The 24,280-nt window shown below is 43.2% G+C and overlaps 2 protein-coding genes across 3 annotated transcripts in view; both read right to left on the bottom strand.

Moving 5' to 3' along the window:
- Positions 1-306: 306 nt before the first annotated feature.
- HAO1 (hydroxyacid oxidase 1) overlaps positions 307-24,280 on the bottom strand; it is a 443,817-nt gene continuing 419,843 nt past the window's right edge. For both annotated transcript variants that reach the window (XM_077485491.1, XM_077485492.1), the window contains exons 4-8: positions 23,799-23,974; positions 19,677-19,768; positions 7,088-7,246; positions 6,927-6,996; positions 307-533 (exon numbers count right to left, since the gene is read on the bottom strand). In XM_077485491.1, the coding sequence (XP_077341617.1) occupies positions 466-533; positions 6,927-6,996; positions 7,088-7,246; positions 19,677-19,768; positions 23,799-23,974 (565 nt within the window). In that variant the 3' untranslated portion in view covers positions 307-465. The remainder of the gene's footprint in view (positions 534-6,926; positions 6,997-7,087; positions 7,247-19,676; positions 19,769-23,798; positions 23,975-24,280) is intronic.
- Positions 16,186-18,049, bottom strand: LOC143989374 (uncharacterized). The gene is made up of 2 exons (XM_077489477.1): positions 17,349-18,049; positions 16,186-16,573 (listed from the first exon to the last, which is right to left on the bottom strand). Exons 1-2 carry the CDS (start codon positions 17,513-17,515, stop codon positions 16,186-16,188), a joined length of 555 nt encoding a protein of 184 aa, XP_077345603.1. The 5' UTR covers positions 17,516-18,049.

Here is a 24,280-nt window from a genome sequence, read left to right as displayed (position 1 = left end):
GGGATAAGATACAACATTTACAGTACAGTCAGGTCCATAAATATTGGGACATCAACACAATTCTAATATTTTTGGTTCTATACACAGTCACAGTGGATGTGCTTTAACTACAGACTTTCGGATTTAATTTAAAGGTATTTACATCCATTCAGGTGATTTGGATGTAAATACCTTTAAATTAAAGCCTTTGGGCTAGACTTACACTCCTCTATAGAATTCTCTTGGTCCAGTTTTCTAATAAAAATGTCCATTTCAAAGTTGTCCATGTTTTGCCTATATTGTCTGATTTAAGAAGAGCAAATATCATAAAGTGTTCTGTACTTTATTACAATACAACTCTTTATACATGGTTATGAAGAAGGATAAAAACTCCATATGTATGATAATAACATTTACGTATTTTATCTACTGCAAAAGGATAAATGTTGTATCATTGGGCGAAATAAATGTTTTCCATTCAGATATCTATATTTTAGAAGAAATATGGTTTTGTCGCACAAGTGACCCATCAATCTCATTCACAGAGCAGCAACCTATAGAAAAGAAAGAGAAAAAAATAAACAGAAAGTGTTTTGTGTCACATATTTAGAAATAAAAATATGAAATAAATAAATAAATGGGATCCTTCATGAGCTGAGAACTGATGTCTTCTTCGAGACCACAAACAATACAGTAGGTATAGAAAATAATCCCCCCCCCCCTTTAAAATAATCACATTTTGTTGCTTTGCCGCCTGAAATGAAGACACACACAGTTTTTGTTTTATCCAGCTGTATCTACTCAGTGCAACTTATAACATCCAAGTGAAAGATATAACACCAATATGCCAGAAAAAAAATAAAATAAGAAAAATATAAAAAAACAGAATCGCCGAGTTGGAAAAGGGATCACACCTTCCTAAAAATGGCTTTGTACACTCAATCTGATGTAGCTAATCACCTTCTCAATAGCACACAAAGCCATTTGACTTTCAACTGTGATCAGCTGGGGTCATTTTGATTAGCTGAGCATGAAAAGAGCTTTCCTGGAGCATTTCAGTCCCTGGTGGTGCAACTGAAGCAAACAGTCAACTATGGGAGGCATGGCACTGTCACCAAGATCTCTGGGATAAAGTTGTGGACAGGCACAAGTCAGGAGATGGATACAAAATAAAGTCAAAGGTTTTATATCTTTCATTTGGATGTTATTATAAGTTGCACTGGGTAAAAACAGCTGAATAAAACCAAAACTGTGTCTGACTTCATTTCAGGCTTGAGTCAGGGTGTGCTTGGAATGCACACTGACCTGTGCATGCAATAGAGCCGGGGTGTGCTAGGAATGCACATTGAGCTGCGCATGCAATAGAGCCAGGGTGTGCTGGGAATGCACATTGAGCTGCGCATGCAATAGAGCCAGGGTGTGCTGGGAATGCACATTGAGCTGCGCATGCAATAGAGCCAGGGTGTGCTGGGAATGCACATTGAGCTGCGCATGCAATAGAGCCAGGGTGTGCTGGGAATGCACATTGAGCTGCGCATGCAATAGAGCCAGGGTGTGCTGGGAATGCACATTGAGCTGCGCATGCAATAGAGCCGGGGTGTGCTGGGAATGCACATTGAGCTGCGCATGCAATAGAGCCAGGGTGTGCTGGGAATGCACATTGAGCTGCGCATGCAATAGAGCCAGGGTGTGCTAGGAATGCACATTGAGCTGCACATGCAATAGAGCCGGAGTGTGCTAGGAATGCGCATTGAGCTGTGCATGCAATAGAGCCGGGGTGTGCTAGGAATGCACATTGAGCTGCACATGCAATAGAGCCAGGGTGTGCTGGGAATGCACACTGACCTGCGCATGCAATAGAGCCGGGGTGTGCTAGGAATGCACATTGAGCTGCGCATGCAATAGAGCCAGGGTGTGCTGGGAATGCACATTGAGCTGCACATGCAATAGAGCCGGAGTGTGCTAGGAATGCGCATTGAGCTGCGCATGCAATAGAGCCGGGGTGTGCTAGGAATGCACATTGAGCTGCACATGCAATAGAGCCAGGGTGTGCTGGGAATGCACATTGAGCTGCGCATGCAATAGAGCCGGGGTGTGCTAGGAATGCACATTGTGCTGCGCATGCAATAGAGCCAGGGTGTGCTGGGAATGCACACTGACCTGCGCATGCAATAGAGCCGGGGTGTGCTAGGAATGCACATTGAGCTGCGCATGCAATAGAGCCAGGGTGTGCTGGGAATGCACATTGAGCTGCACATGCAATAGAGCCGGAGTGTGCTAGGAATGCGCATTGAGCTGCGCATGCAATAGAGCCGGGGTGTGCTAGGAATGCACATTGAGCTGCACATGCAATAGAGCCAGGGTGTGCTGGGAATGCACACTGACCTGTGCATGCAATAGAGCCGGGGTGTGCTAGGAATGCACATTGAGCTGCGCATGCAATAGAGCCAGGGTGTGCTGGGAATGCACATTGAGCTGCACATGCAATAGAGCCGGAGTGTGCTAGGAATGCGCATTGAGCTGCGCATGCAATAGAGCCGGGGTGTGCTAGGAATGCACATTGAGCTGCACATGCAATAGAGCCAGGGTGTGCTAGGAATGCACATTGAGCTGCGCATGCAATAGAGCCGGGGTGTGCTAGGAATGCACATTGTGCTGCGCATGCAATAGAGCCAGGGTGTGCTGGGAATGCACACTGACCTGCGCATGCAATAGAGCCGGGGTGTGCTAGGAATGCACATTGAGCTGCGCATGCAATAGAGCCAGGGTGTGCTGGGAATGCACATTGAGCTGCGCATGCAATAGAGCCGGAGTGTGCTAGGAATGCGCATTGAGCTGCGCATGCAATAGAGCCGGAGTGTGCTAGGAATGCACATTGAGCTGCACATGCAATAGAGCCAGGGTGTGCTGGGAACGCACATTGAGCTGCACATGCAATAGAGCCGGGGTGTGCTGGGAATGCACATTGAGCTGCGCATGCAATAGAGCCGGGGTGTGCTGGGAATGCACATTGAGCTGTGCATGCAATAGAGCCAGGGTGTGCTAGGAATGCACATTGAGCTGCTCATGCAATAGAGCCGGGTGTGCTGGGAATGTGCATTGAGCTGCGCATGCAATAGAGCCGGGGTGTGCTGGGAATGCACACTGAGCTGTGCATGCAATAGAGCCGGGTGTGCTAGGAATGCGCATTGAGCTGCGCATGCAATAGAGCCGGGGTGTGCTGGGAATGCGCATTGAGCTGCGCATGCAAGCAGGCAGGTAAGCATGTGTTATTGCAGAAGAAACATAGCATGTCTCTGTGTGTGTGTGTGTGTGTGTGTGTGTGTGTGTGTGTGTGTGTGTGTGTGTAAAAATTATATATATATATATATATATATATATATATATATATATATATATATATATATATATACATACACACACATATACATACACACACACACACACACACACACAATAAATGAATATATAGTATAAATACATATATAAAACTGTAGTACTATAACTATAATACTATAAATATTTAAGATTATAAAAATAAATATATATATATATATATATATATATATAATAGATATAAATCTTTCAAACATAAAATAGAAATAACTGACCACAAACCACCTTTCATTATAATGTATTGCAGAAACATCGATTCCCAGTATTTGGTCTCTGAATTATCAACAATATAAAATTCACACTTTTCTGCAGTGTTAATCAGTGTTAAGCTCTAGTAAGAAGATAAGCTCTCGCTTTAGGTAATTTACAAAAAAAAAAGCAATGTTAGATTAATGAATAGCTGCGATACACAATTTTTTTATAAGCGGTCTCGTCTTTGATGAGATTGAAAAATAACATCAAAGAATTAGCTTTTAATGGACAGATTAAAACTATAAAAACAAAATAAAAAAAGTTTGATGTGTGAATTGTTTAGCATGTCAATCATCACTTGAACATTTTGGTTCGGGGTGAAATTTCTCCATGAAAGGTGTCAGGGAAGCCTGACACCTATGCTGCAAATCCACTTTTAATTAACCGATTCAATTATATAAGCTTTTAAAGTATTACACCTAAATTGCCTATTCCAGTCACTGCATGAAGGTATTTAAAACTAATTAGGATAAAGCTCTTAAAAAAATGCATTTGGGACCTAATGTTATATTACATTGAGTGGAATTTTTTTTTTTTTTTTTTTTTTTTTCAAGACAAGCAGTACGATGTGTCTAAAAGTAAAACTTTAGGCTCACAGCTAAATATTAAATTACAATACACATTTAAACTGTTTTACGTGTCAAAAGACTTGTAGTTCAGTTAGCAGTCATCTTTATTCTACTTCCAACAATAGAAAGGCAGCATTTCCAGCATTTAGTAACTTACGCAGCTTGTCCACAGCAATAAAACATAGGATACAAAAATAAACCCTTGGCTTTCTTTCTCTAACTACACACATAAATTCACTTTCTAGTAGGGAAATAGACCTTGCGCCCTGATCCCCCAAAAAAGTAGTGGTAAAGCTGCCACCGTATGGGTGTGTCTCTATGTCAGGGGTGCCCAACCAGTGGCCCGGGGGCCACATGTGGCCCGCAGAGTCCTCTGATGTGGCCCTCGACCTCCTGCTCTAAGATGGCAGGTTGGCAAGTACAGACCACGGGTTGCCAACCAGCCATCCCAGAGCAGCAGTTTTGTGAATGAAGCCACTGGTAGTGGAAGCAAGTGGCTGCGGAGCAGAGCCACATAACCCAATGCTTCTTGTATGGTGCCGCTCCTGTCGGTAATACCAAATGCACTCCGCCTGGGACAGCAACAGCCAGGGATACCAGAATGGAAGACAGTTATTAAAGGTAAGTTTACTACTAAATTCATAGTATATATGGATATATCTGTTTTGCAGTGGTTACTGGGCTGCTTTTAAACTGATCCGCAGGTGCAATTCAGCTGCGGGTTACCTGCATTGAGCCATAGACTTCTGTTATTACCTGCAGGTTTGTTGCACCTTCAGAAAGTGCGCCACACCTGCAGAATATAACAGAAGTTTATGGTAAAGTGCAGCTAACCCGCAGAAAATCCACAGGTTTGCTGCGCTGCACCCGCGCTTTGGGTATATCGCAGCGCATCAGTGTGAAAGCAGCTTTAGGCCCCTTTCACATGATTGGTCCGACCCAATTGGACTTACTATTCACCTCTATGGAGCAGCAGATGTAAATGGACTTGTGTCTGTTTACACCCGCCTACCTAAAAAAAAAAAAAAAAAAAAAAAAAACAGGAAGGGATCTGCCCCTTCAGTCTGGGCGAATCAGATTGGATCAGAGGGCCCATAGCGTAGAGTGGGCTGTGTCTGTGGACACTGACCTGTCTTATCCTCCCGCTCCGCCCATTGTGGCCTGCGACCAGTTACCAATTTACTTAAGTGGCCATCGCTCTTCAAAAGGTTGGGCACTCCTGCTCTATGTGGTAGCAAGCTCTGACTTTCTCAAGGGTTGCAAGACTTTGAAATGTGAAGGCAGATGGTCTCCTTTTTCAAACAGAATCAATAAAGAGCTTACAACAGTCTCTGTGCACTAGTACTGTGAAGTTGGCCATACACCCATAGATTCATTTTATTCAGTCTGTTGGCTCGACAAAAAATTGAACAGATTCCTCCATGTGCACTAACAGTGCAGATCAACATATTCTCCCTGCCGAGCTGTTGTGTTCTGATAGCCCCACAGACACACTTAACAAAGGTGCTGGGATGCTAGCAATATAATTTACCTAATATCACCACATGGCCATATTTGGATAATGTAATTGACAAGATATGGCCATGTGGCAAAGTTAGATCAATGATGCCCTGGTCATGGCTGATTGGGCGCTGATTTGGCAAGAGTGACAGCTTGCTTCGGTGTACAATCTGAAGTATGTTTGGACTAAACCCATGCTTGTTCATTAAAGGCTTGGGAAAACACCGGAAGCCCCAGGATCTCCAGCATTTATCTACACCAAATCCAACAAGCAAACCAAAACTGGCAACCAGTCAGATCATTTTATAACTAGCTGTGAAAGTAAGACGCACATGGGCAGGGGAGTGGAGATCTTGTGGTTCTCTCTCTGAAATTGTTGGCTAATTCTAGTACCTTCCAGCAATACTCTGCTTCCTCGATCATATCCAAATTGTTTATGACATATCTCCACCTACCTGAAAGAGCCATTGCCAACATCATTGACTATATTAGGTCAGTTATGCCCGTTCTCATGGAAGATTGGGCACTAATTTGCTGGGAGTGACAGCTTTCTTTTGGGTTTAATCTAATCCTAGGCTTGGACCAAACCAATGCTTGTTCCCTAAAGGTTCAGGGACAGACCAGAAGCCTAATACTCACTCAATGACAGCCGAAGACCTCCAGTGTGTAACATCACCAAATCCAAGAAGCAAAGTAAACATGGTAACCACTCAAATCAGGATGTAACTAGCTTCTAAAGTAAGGTATGCATGGGCTGGGCAGTTGAAGTTGTGTGGTTCTTACTCTCTTAAATTGTTGCCCAATGCTAGAACTTCCCAGCAAAATTCGACTTCCCTTATCATATCCAAATTGTGTAGGCCAATAAAGTCCTGGCCATGGCTGATTTGGCGGGAGTGACTGCTTGCTTACAGGTTCGATCCGAACTAAAGTGTGGACCACATTTGTGATTGTCCCTTAAAGGTTCAGGGGTACTCCAGAAGCCCAGAGTTGCTCAATGGTACCCAAAGACCTCCAATGTGTAACTGCACCAAATCTAACCAGAAAACAAAAAATGGCCAGATGAGTTTATAACTTGCTGCTAGTAAGTAAGTAAGGTGCGCATGGGCAGGGCAGTCGAGATATTGGGGTTCTCTAACTCTTAAATTGTTGCCCAGTGCTAGTACTGCCCAGCAACATTCTACTTCATGTATTATATCCAAATTATTTATGACATATTGTATCTCAGCTCACCTGAAAGAGCCATTGCCAATTTTAACTCTTCTTTTAAAATATTAAGAACTTCTTTCACACCATCTTCTCCCTGGAATAAAAAAAGAAACAATACAAAATTTAGCCTTAACCCCCACACCTAGTGTGATATTATTCACAGTACAGACAGAATTCCAATCTACCTGATAGGCCAAGCCCCATAATACAGGTCGTCCAACGAAAACTGCTTTGGCTCCAAGGGCTAAAGCCTTCAGGATGTCCGTTCCTTTCCTCACTCCACCATCTAGATAGACTTCTACTTTACCTTCTACTGCTGTCACAATTTCTTGCAACACGTCAATCTACGTAATGGAAAAATAGAAATAAGAGAGATAGAGGTGTTGTATTTTAATCTTACACTTGATCAGCCTTGTATGAAAGCCATGTATTAGATAACATGCCATGCTTAGATTAGTTCCTATCTAGTTAAAGTATTCAAGGGTATGTGTACAGGAGTCCAAACACTATACACCGCTCTAGGTTGGTCCACTCTTGTTATTTAGCCAAAAGAAAATCAGTGCTGATCTGGCTCGTACCGCAAGGCATCAAACGTGAAGATTGGATGACCACACACTGATAACAATAAGACCTTTGATTTATTTTAATTTTTTAAATAAACTTCAAACGATTTCAAATTATAAAGACACGGTAAAAAGCAAGCGTTGGCATGTTTCATGCCAACAAGCGCTTAATCGTATCACATGCCCAGTGGCTCTACCATTTAAGTACTCAAGCAATCAATTTATATGTCCAGCTATAACCAATCTGTGTATATACTCTAGAGATGACTCACCCTAGCTCATAAAAGAAAAAATGCTTATAGGACCCAAAAAATACAAAACAAAACAAAAAATATACAAAGTGGACCTAATACACTCACCGGCCACTTTATTAAATACACCTGTTCAATTGCTTGGTAACACAAACTTCTAATCAGACAATCACATGGCAGCAGCTCAATACATTTGGGCATCTATACGTGGTGAAGATGACTTGCTGAAGTTCAAACCGAGCATTAGAATGGGGAAGAAAGGGCATTTATGTGACCTTGAATTTGGCATGGTTGTTGGTGCCAGACGGGCTGGTCTGAGTATTTCAAGAACTGCTAATTTACTGCGATTTTCAAACAGAACCATCTCTCGGGTTTACAGAGAATAGTGGGAAAAAGAGAAAATATCCAGTGAGCTGCAGTTGTGTGGAGAAAAGTGCTTTGTTGATGTCTGAAGTCAGAGAAGAATGGGCAGATTCCAGATGATAGAAAGGCAACAGTAACTCAAATAACCACTTGTTACAACCAAGGTACGCAGAATATCATCTCTGAATGCACAACACATCGAACCTTGAAGCAGATGGGCTACAACAGCAAATGACCACAGTGGGTGCCACTCCTCAGCTAAGAACAGGAAACTGAGGCTACAATTCACACAGGCTCACCAAAATTGGACGATTGAAAATTGGAAAAATGTTGCCTGGTCCGTTGAGTCTTAATTTCAGATGCAAAATGCAGATGGTAGGGTCAGAATTTGGTGTAAACAACATAAAACACGGATCCATCCTGCCTTATATCAACGGTTCAGGCTGGTGGTGGTGTAATGGTGTGGGGGATATTTTTTGTTCAACCAATAAAAAAAAATGCATGCAATCCCAAATATACCATCCTATACCCACAGTTGATCCAGAGAAAGGTGAAAACCCCAGCAAAGCATGATCCAATGTGCTACAGCAGGGGAAAAAAATGCCTTCCTGATCCCCGAGAGGCAATTGGTTTGTCCCTGGATCAACTTTACCTATAAATATTAGTATCCAGTTATATTTTACATTTTACATTTAGGAAAGAATCCAGGACTTTATTAAAAACAATCCACTGAGTTGGCCAGAACCACCTCTGGAGGGGGTCTACTCCACATTTTCACAGCTCTTATTGCCCTGTACACACGATAGGATTTTCCAACAGCAAAATCCATGGGATTTTTTCAGACAGATGTTGGCTCAAACTTGTCTTGCATACACGAGATCACACAAAGTTGGTCGGAAATTCCGAACGTCAAGAACGCGGTGACGTACAACACGTATGACGAGCCGAGAAAAATGAAGTTCAATAGCCAGTGCTTCTAATTTGCTTGATTACAAGCATGCGTGGCACTTTGTGCATCGGAATTGTGTACACATGATCGGAATTTCCAACAACGGATTTTGTTGTCGGAAAATTTGAGAACCAGATCTCAAATTTTGTGCAGCGGAAATTCCGATGGAAACTGTCCTATGGAGCCTACACACGGTCGGAATTTCCAACAACAAGCTCCGATCGCACATTTGCCTTCGGAAAGTCTGACCGTGTGTACATGGCATTACTGTGAAGAAATCTTTTCGTATTTGGAGGTGAAATTTATTTTCCTCTAGACGTAAAGAGTGCCCCCTTGTCCTCTGTGATGCCCTTACAGTAAATAACTCAACACCAAGTTCACTATATGGACCCCTTATGTATTTGAACATGGTGATCATATCACCCCTTAATCTCCTCTTCTCAAGAGAGCATGCATTCAGTTCCTCTAATATTTCCTCGTAGCTGAGCTCCTCCATACCTCTTATCAGTTTGGTTGCCCTTCTCTGCACTTTCTCCAGTTCCCCGATATCCTTTTTGAGAACTGGTGCCCAAAACTGAACTGCGTATTCCAGATGAGGTCTTACTAATGATTTGTACAGGGGGGCAAAATGATATCTCTCTCTGGAGTCCATACCTCTCCTAATACAAGAAAGGATTTTGCTCACTTTGCAAGCTCAGCATTGCATGCTATTATTGAGCTTATTATCTACCAAAACCCCCAGATCCTTCTCCATCATTGATTCCCGCAGTTGTACTCCCCCTAGTATGTATGATGCTCTTAGCCCCCAAGTGCAGAACTTTACATTTATCTACATTAAACCTCTTCTGCCACATAGTCGCCCAATGAAACATTGAGGTCAGCTTGTAAATTAGAGACATCCTGCAAGGACATTATTCCACTGCATAGCTTGGCGTCAGCTGATGTGTATAATGTGTTATGATTAAGCGCCTGTTACAGTGAAACGCGTCACTCGCTCTTTACCCTGGGCTTTGTTATTTGGACTTTTTATATTTTTTGAAATAAACTTCAAGAATCTTATTGTTGTCATTGTTGTTATCAAGTCTTATTGTTAGTGTGCAGTCTTCAAATCTTTATGCTTGATGGTTTGTGTACAAGAGTCCCGGTATTTTGGCATTGTTATGCATTTATGAAGAATATTTTCAAGAATCAGGCAGGCATTGTTTGCTCCTGTATGAGATATAAAATATGAAAGGTGGATTGAATGATTTATTGAAAGTCTGTATTGATTTTCTAACCTTAACAAGGATACTTGAAATCTGCTATCTGGGGGAACCTAGGTGCTTTTCTTTCATCCTGTTTTTATGTTTTGTAATGACCATTGGATATACAGATGTGGTTTTCTAATGGCTGAATTCTAGGTGTGGCAATATTTACATAGTTGCATTGATCTATCTTGGATCAATGTAAGTACGGATGTGTCATACCTTTGGGATCCTCCCGGAAGCTGGAAATCACTAGCGTAGGCATCGCTACCACAATCATCTTCACAAGCTTCCATGTCCCGTGTCAAGCCGCTACCCTGCTGCATTGTGAACACCAAAGGTCACTTACTTGGCCCAGGTTCCAGGGAACACTGCATTTTCTGAATGAAAAAAAAAAAAGCTTTCTCTGTTGGGTGAGGTGGTGTCATGATCTCCACCTTGTCCAATCAGAGAACATTTTGCATTCAATGAAAAAAATGCAAAATGTTCCCTGATAGGCATTCATGCCAAGCAAGAGACCTCCGGTGTTCACAATGCAGTGAGCAGCCGCTCGGGATAGGACTCAGAGATCACAGTAGTAACATTGCCTACTACAGTGATTGCCAGTTCCACTGGGGGTCCACAGGCGTAGTACACACAGTACATTATTATACTTATGTAGTGCTGGTATTTTCAATAACAGACGCTATAAATAGAAATGTAGTTTGTCTGAAGCTGTCGTTTAGCTCAGACCGATTGTGTTGTAAATTCTGGTTCTGTTTCAGCTTGGCTGGTTGTGTGGTTTTCCACTTGGCCTAGGAATGGTGCCCTATTATTCATCCAAGGTTGGAAATTGCAACAAGCTGGGAGTGCCTCTTTGCCCAGAAACAGTCATTGGGTGTGGTCTGCCCGCTGTGCATTCTGGGAGAGGGTACTTAAGGGACAGACCCCGTGACAGGGTGTGTTCCGACCTGATGGCCCTCCTGGCCTAAGGTGTTTTGCTACCCACTAAATTGTTTCGGGCCGGCTGGCCCGAGGCTTTCGTTACTGAAGGGTAGGCCCAAAAGTCTTGGGGCCTACAGATCCAGGGGTGGTCCTGTGCTGTCTTGCCTGTGCGAAGAAGCCAAGCTACTGGAGGATCCAGGGGAGGACTTTTCAGAAGAGGACCGAGCAACAAGGCCAGTGCTTCTAGAAGAGCCTGGAGACTCAGTTGGAGGATGCATCCCAGGTCATTCGCCACACAGTACCGCTGGTTCGGAAAAAGGAAACTGGTACTGTGTGAAAAAAGTCGCTAATTACCCAATCCTGTGGCAGAGGGTTGTGTAATGGTTCTATTGATTCTTAAAGTCTGTGGCAGAGACTATGACCGAGCATCGCATCGGCTGCTAGGTCAGTGAGAGAGACCTATCCGGTGGTAGCTGAATCCAGTTCTGAAGCTGTTGTCCTCTGGATCAAAAAAGTATCCCTGACTTGCAATTGAAAGGTACCTGAATACCCCTAAACCGTCCATCCCTCTATTGGAATGTCTTTTCTTGACTAAAGCATTGGAAGACTATGTGTCGGAGCTGAAATCTATGAAAATAAATCTTTAATGGGACCCCTATGACTGACATGGTGGAACAGTAAATAACAGCAGCTCCTTCGGGGGTAAGTGCTACACTTATATTGGTCTAAAGTATTAAAGACCACTTCCATCCAAAAGTAGTATTTGTTTTCTTTGCCACCAGTTGCAGTACATAACTACTCAATGTTGAAACTACCAGTCCTATAGAAAATATACTAGTATTTACACTTGTGTAAGGAGGTGAGGAGGCCTTTTGTCACCTGTTTACCACCTGTTTTAACCCCTTAGGCCCCTTTCACACGGGCGGATAGAATGGTGCTTTTAGCTGCGGATTTTCTTCATTTCTACCGCAGCTAAAAGCACACAATGCTTTCCTATGGCCCCATTCACACACAGCGTTTAGCGGCGATTTCGTTAAATGCGGTTCGGTGCGAATAGAAAAAATAGAATTGTATGCGTCCAGGTGCGATGTAGCGCAGCTATAAGCACATAACCGCAGGTAATCGCAGTCTTTTGTGTCAATTGCGGCCAGCAGCGTGAAAGAAGAAAATAAAAACCCGGAAGCACATCCTATACAGCAGGTGTACCTGGGAAATGACACAGGAAGTTGAGAGGGATGAAAGGGGAGAAGACAGCATGGCGGCAAGAGACATCTCACACGAGGCCATCATCGCACTGGTGCAAGCCCGACCAGAGTTATGGGACTCAGAATGCCCAGGATATGCAGACCGAGTGCTGAAGAGAGCAAAGTGGGAAGAAGTCTACAAATATGTCACACCGAACTGGGACGAGATGTCTGCAACTGAACAGGATAACCGAGGTGAGTGCAAGGTTTGTTGTGTCTATGCAGCAGGGTACACATGCATCCTAGTAAAGATTTTACCCCCTAATGACCAGGCCATTGTATGTTTTTTTATATATTGCAGGAAAGGAGGTTTATACACGTTGGAGGTCCCTGCGCGACCGTTACAAAAAAGAAGTCAACGAAGAGAAGGCTGCGGAGAGAAGCGGAGCACCCTCAACTCGTCGCAGGCCTAACCCCCATGCAGAGGCTTTGTCTTTTTTGAGGCGCACCACTGAGATGCGCACGTAAGTATATCCATTTATTTTACTTAGCGATTTGGCATATTCATGTTCACTTTTTTTTTAAACGTGTAATCTTTATTGTTACCTAGAACTGTGTCAAGTGTCCCTGTGAGAGCAAGCGCAAGGCGCGAAAGTTCGTCGCCATCACCATCAGGAGACGCTGACGCCAGTCAAGAAACCACAGAAACAGTGTCATCCCAAGAATATCATCCATCCACTCAAGAACCTGCGGTATGTATTTTAAAAATGTCACAATTTCTGTCCACAAAAGACGTTACATTTTGAAAAGGCAGCTGGTGTTGGCACAAATGTTGTAGAAACAACAACGACTTGTTTTTTGGGCAAGGTGTGACTTGTTCTTCTGGCTTTGGAGGTCTTCAGTGAGATCAGGTTTTTGCAACAAAACAAGTACCTGTGTGTGATCTATTCTAAACAGGTGCTGCAATATTTGTGCAAGCCATCATATGCTGTTCAGTGTGACCTCAGTATCAGATGCATAATCTATATATTATAATATTGCAGGCAAATCCAGATAGGAGAGTCCAGTCTACTACTACCACCCGTCGAACACGTACTCAACAAGAGACACCTTTTGAGGAATATTTCAACCGTATCATTGAAGAAATGAGAAACCAATCACAAAACCAGGCAAAAGATGATGAATTCCTCAACATCTCAGACCCCGATGTTATGTTTTTAAGAATGTTGCTTTGTGTAATCAGGGAGATTCCTGCAGATAAGCGCACTGAGGTCAGGGGTGATATACATGCCTATTTAACGTATATTGTGTCCGCTTGCAAAGAGCAACGCCCATATCCTAAATTTCAGCCATGGGCTATGGGTTTTAATTCACCTAGTGGGTCTTTCAGTAGACCAATGCCCAGTCAGCAGTGCCATGACACAACATCTGCCATTAACCCTTATGTAGGACCCCCACCACTGTATACATCTTACCCGTCTAATCCTGGTTACCAAAGGATGCATGTGCAGCCACACCCAGTGTCTTCACCCTCATCTTCCCATTCAGGATCACCCATAGATGTTGGCAGTGAACCAAGCCATTCTTCCCTGCGTAACCCTAATTATTCAATATATGAAAACTTATAGTATTCCTATGGCAGTGATATGACGGTTGTATTTTTCTTGTTGTGTAATGTTACTTAATGTTTTACCTACACGAACTAATGTTTACAACAAACCCCAGATTCCTCCATGTACACTGAACTGTACGCACAGAAGAATCTCCCACTGTCCCAAGCTTATACATGTTGCTACTTGGCCCCACTTGCTCTCACAATACCTGAACTTTCTGATTGGGTGCTAGCATTGTTTAGGTTGAGAGACTTGGCCCAGTGGGAGATTACCCCATCTACACAGTGGAGTGTACATGGCGACATCTTTTGCACTTTCTCCATCTAGCCAAATATTTCAGAACTGTTTACCGCACTCAGTGCCCATCTTTGGCCCCTTTCACACGGGGCGGATCAGTAATGATCTGCCCCGTGATGATCCGCTCGCTCAGCGGGATTGCTCCGTTGTCCCCGCTGAGCCGGCTGCGGACAGGGCGGTCTCCGCACACTGTGCAGGGACCGCCCTGTCAGCTCTCCACTCTCCTCTATGGTGATCGGACGAGCACGGACTGTCTGTCTGTGTCCATCCGATCGGCTCTGCAGACGGATAGAATAGGTTTTTACTCCGTCTGCAGAATCGGACTGTTGCGGAGGCGGACGATATCGGGTGCCACCGCAATTGTCCGATTCTGTAGACGGAGGGAAATCCAATTTTTCTAGCCATCTGCAGAGCGGATTGGATCTACACGGACAGATGGTACGTGCTCTTCCGATCCCATAGAAGAGAACAGAGAGCTCACAGGGCACAGTGTGCCGGGACAGCCCTGTCTGCCACCGGCTCAGTGGGGACAATGGAACAATCCCTGCCGACCAAGCGGATCTTCACGGGACGGATCATTACTGATCTGCCCTGTGTGAAAGGGGCCTGACAGCACTTCAGGAATACTGTAACCTTTTTTTTTTTTTACGGGGGGTAGTGGGGGATATTTTGTGGACTCGTTATCTGTTGCGCTTGAAATTCAATACTTTAAACTAAAAGGAGATATTCTCTCTCTCTCTCTCTCTCTCTCTCTCTCTCTCTCTCTCTCTCTCTCTCTCTCTCTCTCTCTCTCTCTCTCTCTCTCTCTCTCTCTCTCTCTCTCTCTCTCTCTCTCTCTCTCTCTCTCTCTCTCTCTCTCTCTCTCTCTCTCTCTCTCTCTCTCTCTCTCTCTCTCTCTCTCTCTCTCTCTCTCTCTCTCTCTCTCTCTCTCTCTATATATATATATATATATATATATATATATATATATATATATATTCCAAAGGAATTAAAAAACATTTTCTATACTTGCAAGCATTCAATGTTTTTGTAAGGTTGTTCTATTTTTTTTATACACCCTGTGCAGTGCAGGAATACTGTAACCTTTTTTTTTTTTGGGGGGTAGTGGGGGATATTTTGTGGACTCGTTATCTGTTGCACTTGAAATTCAATACTTGAAACTAAAAGGAGATTTTATATATATATATTCCAAAGTAATTAAAAAAACATTTTTCTATACTTGCAAGCATTCAATGTTTTTGTAATGTTTTTTCCATTTTTTAAATACGCCCTGTGCATTGCAAAAGATAGAAATAAAAACAATTTAAATTGTTGAAAATTGTCGACTACTTTATTTAAGGCAAACGTGAAAACTGACACAAAAACCTGAAATATGTGATGAAAAAAACATGCAACAATGGTTAAAAATTTATACATAGTCCAATTGCCATGGCAGCTGTCCATCTTCACTCAAAAAATAATCAGTGAAATGTTCACGGACTTGTAGGGCCTGATACTTGGACGAGTGCCAGTAACAGGACCTATGGGTTCCTCATAAACAGGGGTTTCGGTGGCCACGATCTCCTTACCCCTCAAAAAATTGTGGAGAACACAACTCGCTAGAACCACATTGACGGCATGCTCAACTTCCAGATGCATGGCTGTCATCAAAACACGCCATTTGGCAGCGCAAATGCCAAATGCGCACTCCACCATTCTTCGAGCTCTGCTGAGTCTATAGTTAAAAATTCGCCTCCTGGCAGTGAGACCATGCCTGGTATAGGGCCTTAGCAGGTGCGTGGATAAGGCAAATGCCTCATCTCCCAGCACTACAAGTGGAAGATCTGGTCCAGTAGTACCAGGGAGAGGCCTTGACTGTGGCACCTGAAATTCGCCATGTTGAAAACGCCGCCCCATTATGGAATTTCTGAAATTCTCGAATCTCCAGAACTCCCATACGCTCCAACATCCACAGCGATGAACTTCATATTTGCATCGCTGAGTCCCAGAAGCACAATAGAAAAGTATTTCTTATAATTGAAAAAGCGGGAACCGGATTTTGGAGGCTTGATGAGCCGGATGTGTTTCCCATCTAATGCCCCAATGCAGTTTGGGAAGTTGGTCTTCTCCCAAAATTCCTCCGCTATTTCCTCCCACAGACTGGATGTTGGCTCCGGCATGACTGATGTTCTCAGTTCTTCCCAGATGACGTAACAGGTATCATGCACAATGGTGGATACGGTGGAAATTCCCATCAGAAATTGATGATGGAGGGAGGTGAAACTGGCACCAGTGGCAAGGTATCTGCAATACAAAATTGATAACAATTCAGAAAATATAAAATATAGTAAAATAAATAAAATTTAAAAAAAATCAATATACATATGGAGTTCTACATGGTAACAAATAAACATCAGCATCTATATAAGCTGATGACTTTTAACACATTGCAGCCCAAAGATAAATCCCTCGGCTCTGGTAGTAGGTGCTGGCATCCAAACAGGAAGCCTGGTGGTGGGTTGGTCTAGTACAAAATATTATTTGGTGGTACCTTGCTTGTTAATGCAAAACTCTGCCTTTGTGTTCAGAGCTCACCTACATAATGAGAAACTACTGAAATTTGATGATGTTTCCTATTTGCAAAAAATAAAAACTGACTGTGCAAGGCACGATAGATAGTTTTCAAGGATAAAAAATAATGGTAATGGGAGTAATGTGCGAAAAATCGCTGTTGTGATATAGATTAGGTTATAGATTCATCTATATATCTATATATCTATATATCTATATATCTATATATCTATATATCTATATATATATATATATATATATATATCTATATATATATATATATATATATATCTATATATATATATATATATATATATATAAATATACATATACATATACATATACATATACATATACATATACATATACATATACATATACATATACATATACATATACATATACATATACATATACATATACATACATACACACACACTATTGCCAATATTGCCTAAGCCTGCATGTACATGAATTTAAGCATTTGTTCAACATATGGAAAACCTACCTTAACGTAAGTAACAGCCGTTCTTCTGGACTAATGCTTCTTCGCATATTGGTCGTGGTTCTGGTCAGGCGTCCTCTAACAAGTCCCAACAGCTCATCGAAGCATGCCACCGACATCCTGGTGTAATTGTGGAACTTGTCCCCATGAGTCCTCAGCTCACCGAACATGAGGGCAAAGTAGCCGATCGATAGGCGCTGAGACGTTAGGGGATGGACCCAGTAACGACGAGGACGTCACCTACTCTGGATCGCTCTTCTTCTCTTCATCCTCATCATCAGCAAAATGAGCATTGCAAGCAAACTACCCATATTTGCATTCATTTTTCAAAAAAACTGGCACAAAACTCAGCACTCCTCTCCACTCCTGCAAAACTCCAACACACACTCAGCCAGAGAACAAAGAAACAGGTTTAAATATAGAGGACTGCAATGCATCATGGGTACATTCCAGGGAACAAAAACATAAATAAATAAAAGGGTTGCTATGGGAATAAAAACTGCAGTTAAACGCAACCGCATAAAAACGCATGTAAACGCATGTAAACGCTGGTAAACGCACTGTGCAAACGCAGCTGATCGCTGTGCCTGGAGCCTTGAATTTTGTAGAAAAAAATAAACATGATTCCTGCGGCAGAACAGCCGCCCGTGTGAAAGGGGCCTTAAACCTTGCACATGCGTGCCCCCATTCAGTTGAATGAGTCATATTTCATTGGTGGTACTGCCTGCTGAACCCAACAGTGGGGATAATTTTTGTGGCACTGCTATGCTTTGCCTTGGTATATGTACATTGCCCTCCACTGCCTTTTCATCTTTCCATCTATTAAATCTTCTGCCCTTGTTATTGTTTTAACTTTGGATAGTAAAACATTTTTTTTCTGCCAGTAAATACCTTATACAGCCCACTTCCTTTTTCTTGTCTGGTAAAAAGCCTAGGCTTACCACATCATGCACAGCTCACTCTCATTCTCGTGAGAGTTTTCCAGGAGGGGGGGGAGTCAGAAGAGGGCCAATGAGAGCTGCAGAGCTGGAGGTTTGCCTCTGCGTGTCTGTGTAAATCCAGGAAGTGAACAGGCAGCAGCTTCAGTTGCCCACAGTTAAAAAGGCTGCATCCAGACTCAGTGGAGGGAGATTTCTGCAGCATATTTGGAATAGTACAGAATCACAGTATATATAAAATAATATGCAAAGTGGTTGGAGGGAAGCTTCAGGGTGGCAAATATATTTTTATTACAAATTATGGGAGCAGACTGCAGTTACTCTTTAAAGACAATCTGTGATAATTGCAGTAAGGCCTGTAATACCCTGTTATTATTGCCAAATGACCATCCTGGCAGGCAAAGCTCAGACAGATGGTTATATAGATAGTACCAAAGCTTACCCATTATTTCCTACTTCCACAGCATTTCTATTGGACATTAGGCAGCCCAGCATAATGATAGGCCGATAGGATTTTTGGGGGGGGGGGGGGTAGTGGAAAACTTTGATAGCATCTCATGATGCCATTGGTTGATAACACAGATGTCTTATGCCGTGAACACGCGATCGGAATTTCCAACAACAAATGTTCAATGTGAGCTTGTTGTCGGAAATTCCGTCCGTGTGTAGGCTCCATCGAACATGTGCGTGTGTAGACAATTCCAACGTACAAAATTCCACGCATGCTCGGAATCAAGCAGAAGAGCTGCACTGGCCATTGAACTTCATTTTTCTCGGGCTCATCGTACATCACGTTGTTCGTCACCGCGTTCTTGGCAATCGGAAATTTCCGACAACATTTGTGGGACCGTGTGTATGCAAAACAAGTTTGAGCCAACATCCGTTGGAAAAAATCCACAGTTTTTGTTGTTGGAAAATCTGATCGTCTGTGCGCGGCATTATTCTTCTTCTTTATTATGGCTTGTCAATAATGGAGCAGAAGCAACCTGCCATCACTGAGTTCTTGACAAAGGAGGGGTGCAGGCTGTCCGACATCCACAAAAGGCTACAGAATGTTTATAGACATTACACCATGGACAAGAATGAGGTCTTGTCATTGGTGACTTATCAATGGTCTCGCCTCCATACACATTCTGTAGCCTTTGTGTACGTTGGACAGCCTGCACCTCTCTTTTGTCAAGAGACAACTCAATGGTGGCACGTTGCTTTTGCTAGGAATCCATTATTTACCTGCCATATAAAAGAAGAAGCATGACTATAGCGGAAGTGAAATTTGTGAAATCTGAACAACCTATGTAAGTTTAATAAAAAAAAAAGTTATGGCCACTTTTGCATTACTTTTGGTATAGCCCTTGTAACCCAACTCATAAATGTAACAATAAACACCACTCACTGTAGCTGGAGCACCATCTAACTGGCGTGCACCGTGATTTGACACCAGGATGCCACTTACTCCACGTTTAACAGCTTCTTTAGCATCATCAGCTGGAAAATAAAGACATTGTTTTGCATAAAAAAGTATGATAGAAAAGGACATGGCATGCCAAAAAAGGTACATGTAGGGTGTGTTGCCCGGTTGTTACTTTACTAGCATAGTTTGTAAAAATGAGACTTGTCTCAGGTAATATATAAATAGGAAATAGATCATAAGGCTGGTACTCCTTCCTAGGAAAGGTGGAAAATTTGACACAATAAAGTCAAATGATATGGATTGAATTTTATGGGATAGGAAATTATAAAATATCTAATCACACCTTGGATTACAGACTTCTATTTGTACTCTTTAGGGTTGATTCACTGAAGGCTGCTGACTTTGCAAGAGAATTTGCCCCAGGCCGCGTACACACGGGCGGATTGTCTGCCCAACTTAGTCCACTGAACCGCGTTTCAGCGGACAATCCGCTCGTGTGTGGGCTTCAGCGGACTGTCTGACGGACTTTGTCTTTCGGAATTTCCGTAATTTTGTCCGTCCAAACTTGGTTTTGTCCGTCCAAACTTGGTTTCAGCGGACAGTCCGCTCGTGTGTAGGCAAGTTGGACGGACTAAGTATAGCGCATGCTCAGAAAGGATTTACACGGCCGAAGGTTGCATTGCAGTGTATTGGACGTCGTTTTTCTAGTCCCGTCGTACGTGCTGTACACGTCATCGCGCAAGTTTTCAGTGGACTGTCTGTTCATCGTGTGTGGTCAAGTCCGTTCATTCAAAAGTTGAACGGACTGTCTGTCGGATTGTCTGACGAACTTAGTTGGGCAGACAATCCGCCCGTGTGTACGCGGCCCCAGAGTGAATGTGGTGTATAGTGATGGTGGACTATAATCGTAATACGGTATGTTTTCTCGTCATTCCCTATCTGTAGTTATATCTCTTTAATGCAGTGACTGTCATCATATTGGTGAACCCATCCCAATGGATTGTGGGATTGGTAGTCTTTCTGACAGCGATTCCATAAACCGGAACTACACATCCCAGGGATCTTTGCCATCAGCCGAGGAGACTTCTGGGAAAGTCTATAAAGGAGACCAGAGTTCCGCCCCACAGTCTCTTCTTCCTGGGCCTTGCGGAATGCACACGTCTCCGTGAAGGGGAGACAGAGGTTGAGGCCTACCACGCGGTGTTCAAGTAATTCCAGACCGGTCCATCCAGAGAATGCTGGGACTGTGACATCATAATGGGCCGGGACATCATCCGGTGATGTCCCTATATAAGTCGCCGCGCGCCGTGTCCCCGTCATTGTGAGCGGAGAGAGCGACGAGGCAACATCTGAAGAGAAGAAGAGAAGAACAGAAGATGGCGACAGAAGAACGGGCCACCGCCTGTAAAAGAGCTAGAAGAAGGCGCGGTGGCCCGGCAAAAAGAACCAAAGAGGGGGACAAGACCCCCGAAGTCGGAAGAAGAGGGCGGCGGTGGCGAAGAAGAAAGCTGGGCTCCTCCGCTAGCAAAAGAGCTAGCAGAAGATAGCGGAGGAGTCCGGCGAGAAGACCCCCGAAGACAGAAGACCCCCGGAGCTGTGCAATAAACTATTTCAACCCTTGTGTGTTGTGTTTTTTTTTGTACATTTTTTCCACAGGTGAATGGGTAGGGGTACATTGGGGGGGCCGGTATCCGGGGGCCCCTTTATTAAAGGGGGTTCCCAGATTCCGATAAGCCCCCCGCCCGCAGACCCCGACAACCAACGGCCAGGGTTGTCGGGAAGAGGCCCTTGTCCTCATCAACATGGGGACAAGGTGCTTAGGGGTGGGGGGGCCGCGCGGCCCCCCCTTCCCCAAGGCACCCCCCATGTTGAGGGCACGCGGCCTGGCACGGCTCAGGAGGGAGGGCCCGCTCGCTCGTCCCCACCCCCTTTCCTGGCCGGCCGGGTAGCGTGCTCGGATAAGGGTCTGATGTGGACCTAGGGGGGAACCCCCACGCCGATTTTTCGGCGTAGGGGGTTCCCCTTTAAGTCCATACCAGGTGACGGGGCCAGCGAAGCCTCCTTCGCTGGCCCTGGCTACCTGGGGATGCTCTCAAAATGAGCGGACTTTTCTCCGGGCGGGAAAAGTCCGTTCATTTCAACAGTACGAAAGATTGGAGTGCAAAACTACTTTCTAAGTCCGCCGTATTTTTCGGTAAAAAAAGTCAGCCGGAGCCTACCCACGGGGGGGATTGTTTGATCGTGTGTACGCGGCATAAGACTACTTTGCTTACTTCAGTAAAAGCTGAGATAATACAAATATATTGTCATTTAAAGGTGCTTGTGAAAGATATCTGAACCCAGAGTGTCAGGTGGGTCGGAAGGTTCACAGGGTCATGGCAATGCAGACAAGCAGGTAAGCAATCCTCAAGAGGACTGTGCTACAGGTGCAATCTCACTTTGCAACATGTAAAGGAAAAAAAAAAAAAAAAAAAAACTGTATTTTTTCTGACATATGATTGGTGATGGAAGTCATCAGAGCTTCACCTAATTCACAGGCTCTGGGGAAAATGTCCTTGCAAAGTGCAACTTCCTTGCAAAATGAACAGCTTATTTGCCTTTAGTAAATCAACCTCTATAGATTGGGTAATACAAATTAACTCATTACCTTAATCTTTAACTGTTGTAAATATTTTCATTGACAATTCTATTAATAATCTCTTGTAATTCTATCAATCACTTGTCTACCTATAATCTACTACTGCATTTCTATTAATAATCTATTGAAACTCTATGAATATTCAATCTATACTGTATTGCAGTTTCTATTAGTAATTCATTGTAACAGCAAAATGAGACAACTTTATCATATTATCTGAAGTAAGAACTGTATTGTTCCATATAATATGTGAACAATCAGATTAAACCTAAACCAGAAAATTGCATCTGGAAAATAAATTAACCACTTCCTGACTGGCGCACGCCGATGTACGTCGGCAGAATGGCACGGACAGGCAAATGGGCGTACCTGTACGCGTCCCTTTAAAATTGCCGCCCTGCCATCACAAGCGTGCCGCCAGTGTTGCGCTCGAGTGCCGGTCGGGACCCCCGTGAGTCTGGTCGTGGGTCCCGCGGACTCGATCGCCGTGGGCATACTCGCTATCGTCTCACGTGGCGGCTGAACTAGGAGATGCCGTTGTAAACAGCATCTCCCAGTTCTGCCTAGCAACAAGTGACGCTGATCTCTGCTCCATGTGATTGGAGCAGAGATCTGTGTTCACTAAAAAAAAGCCCAGCCCCCAACAGTTAGTAACACGCCCCTAGGAAAACTTAACCCCTACACTGCCACCCCCTGGTTAACCCCTTCACTGCCAGTGTCATTTACACAGGAATCAGTGCATTTGTATAGCAGTGATTGCTGTATAAATGACAATGGTCCCAAAAATGTGTCAAAAATGTCTGATGTGTCCGCCATAATGTCGCAGTCACAAAAAAAAAAAAAAAAAAAAAAAAAAAAAAAAAAATCGCTGATCGCCGCCATTACTAGTAAAAGAAAATTATTAATAAAAATTTCATAAAACTATCCCCTATTTTATAAATGCTATAACTTTTGCACAAACCAATCAATAATCTCTTATTGCGATTTTTTTTGACCAAAAATATGTGGAAGAATACGTATCGGCCTAAACCGAGGGAAAAAAAATGTTTTTTTATATATTTTTGGGGGATAATTATTATAACAAAAAGTTTAAAAAAAATCTTTTTTTTCAAAATTGATGCTCCATTTTTGTTTATAGCGCAAAAAATAAAAACCGCAGGGGTGATCAAATACCACCAAAAGAAAGCTCTATTTGTGGGGAAAAAAGGACATCAATTTTGTTTGGGAGCCACATCGCACGACCGCGCAATTGTCAGTTAAAGCGACGCAGTGCCGAATTGCAAAAAGCGGTCTGGTCTTAAGCCAGCAAAATGGTCCGGGGCTTAAGTGGTTAATCTGATCATTGAATAATATTACTGACTGTTCTTATAGCTGACATTTTAATAATTCAAGCCCAGTTTAAAAAAACAAAACAAAACTTTAAAATGATATAATTTTAATTGTATATGTTTTACTACATTCCATACCTCTTAATATGCCTTTAGCTACAATAGGAAGGGAAGTAAGTCCCTTAAGCCACTCTATGTCCTCCCATGTGATAGAGGCATCGATAGCCTGTGATACATAGACGGCTAGACCACTGTCTTCCCCATAGCCTTGTTTAGATGAAAAAGCCAGCTCTTCAGTGTCAAAGTTTTTCATTCTGGAAATAAAATGAAGAAGGTTATCTTTGCTATCACAGCTTCCAAACTATGTATACCAAAGTCCAAAATGAGTCATTTCAAATGTGCCTTTACTTTTCAAATTCGCACTATTAAATGATCAGCAGCGAAATCAGCAGTTTTGGCGTCTTCTTTTATTGAAAGCTGAGAAACCTTTGCAGGTGTCTGGATGGTAGAAAATGTTTTCGGCATTGCTACATCCCGTATAACTTAAAGCTGAACTCCGTGCACAAGAACTATATTCCTCATCAAAGGAAATAAATCCAAATTGCATGCACCAAATGCCT

This window comes from Lithobates pipiens, unplaced genomic scaffold (genome assembly GCF_037356315.1).
Source record: "Lithobates pipiens isolate NorthernLeopardFrog02 unplaced genomic scaffold, aLitPip1_a1.2 Scaffold_18, whole genome shotgun sequence".
Taxonomy (NCBI): domain Eukaryota; kingdom Metazoa; phylum Chordata; class Amphibia; order Anura; family Ranidae; genus Lithobates; species Lithobates pipiens.
This window is presented reverse-complemented; position numbering and strand designations above follow the sequence as displayed.

Excerpts from the sequence above, each read along its gene's own strand:
- LOC143989374 (XM_077489477.1), bottom strand. The coding sequence starts at position 17,515 with ATGTTCGGTGAGCTGAGGACTCATGGGGACAAGTTCCACAATTACACC. Across the intron at positions 16,574-17,348 it reads CGGCTGTTACTTACGTTAAG|ATACCTTGCCACTGGTGCCA; the intron begins GTAGGTTTTCCA and ends TTTGTATTGCAG.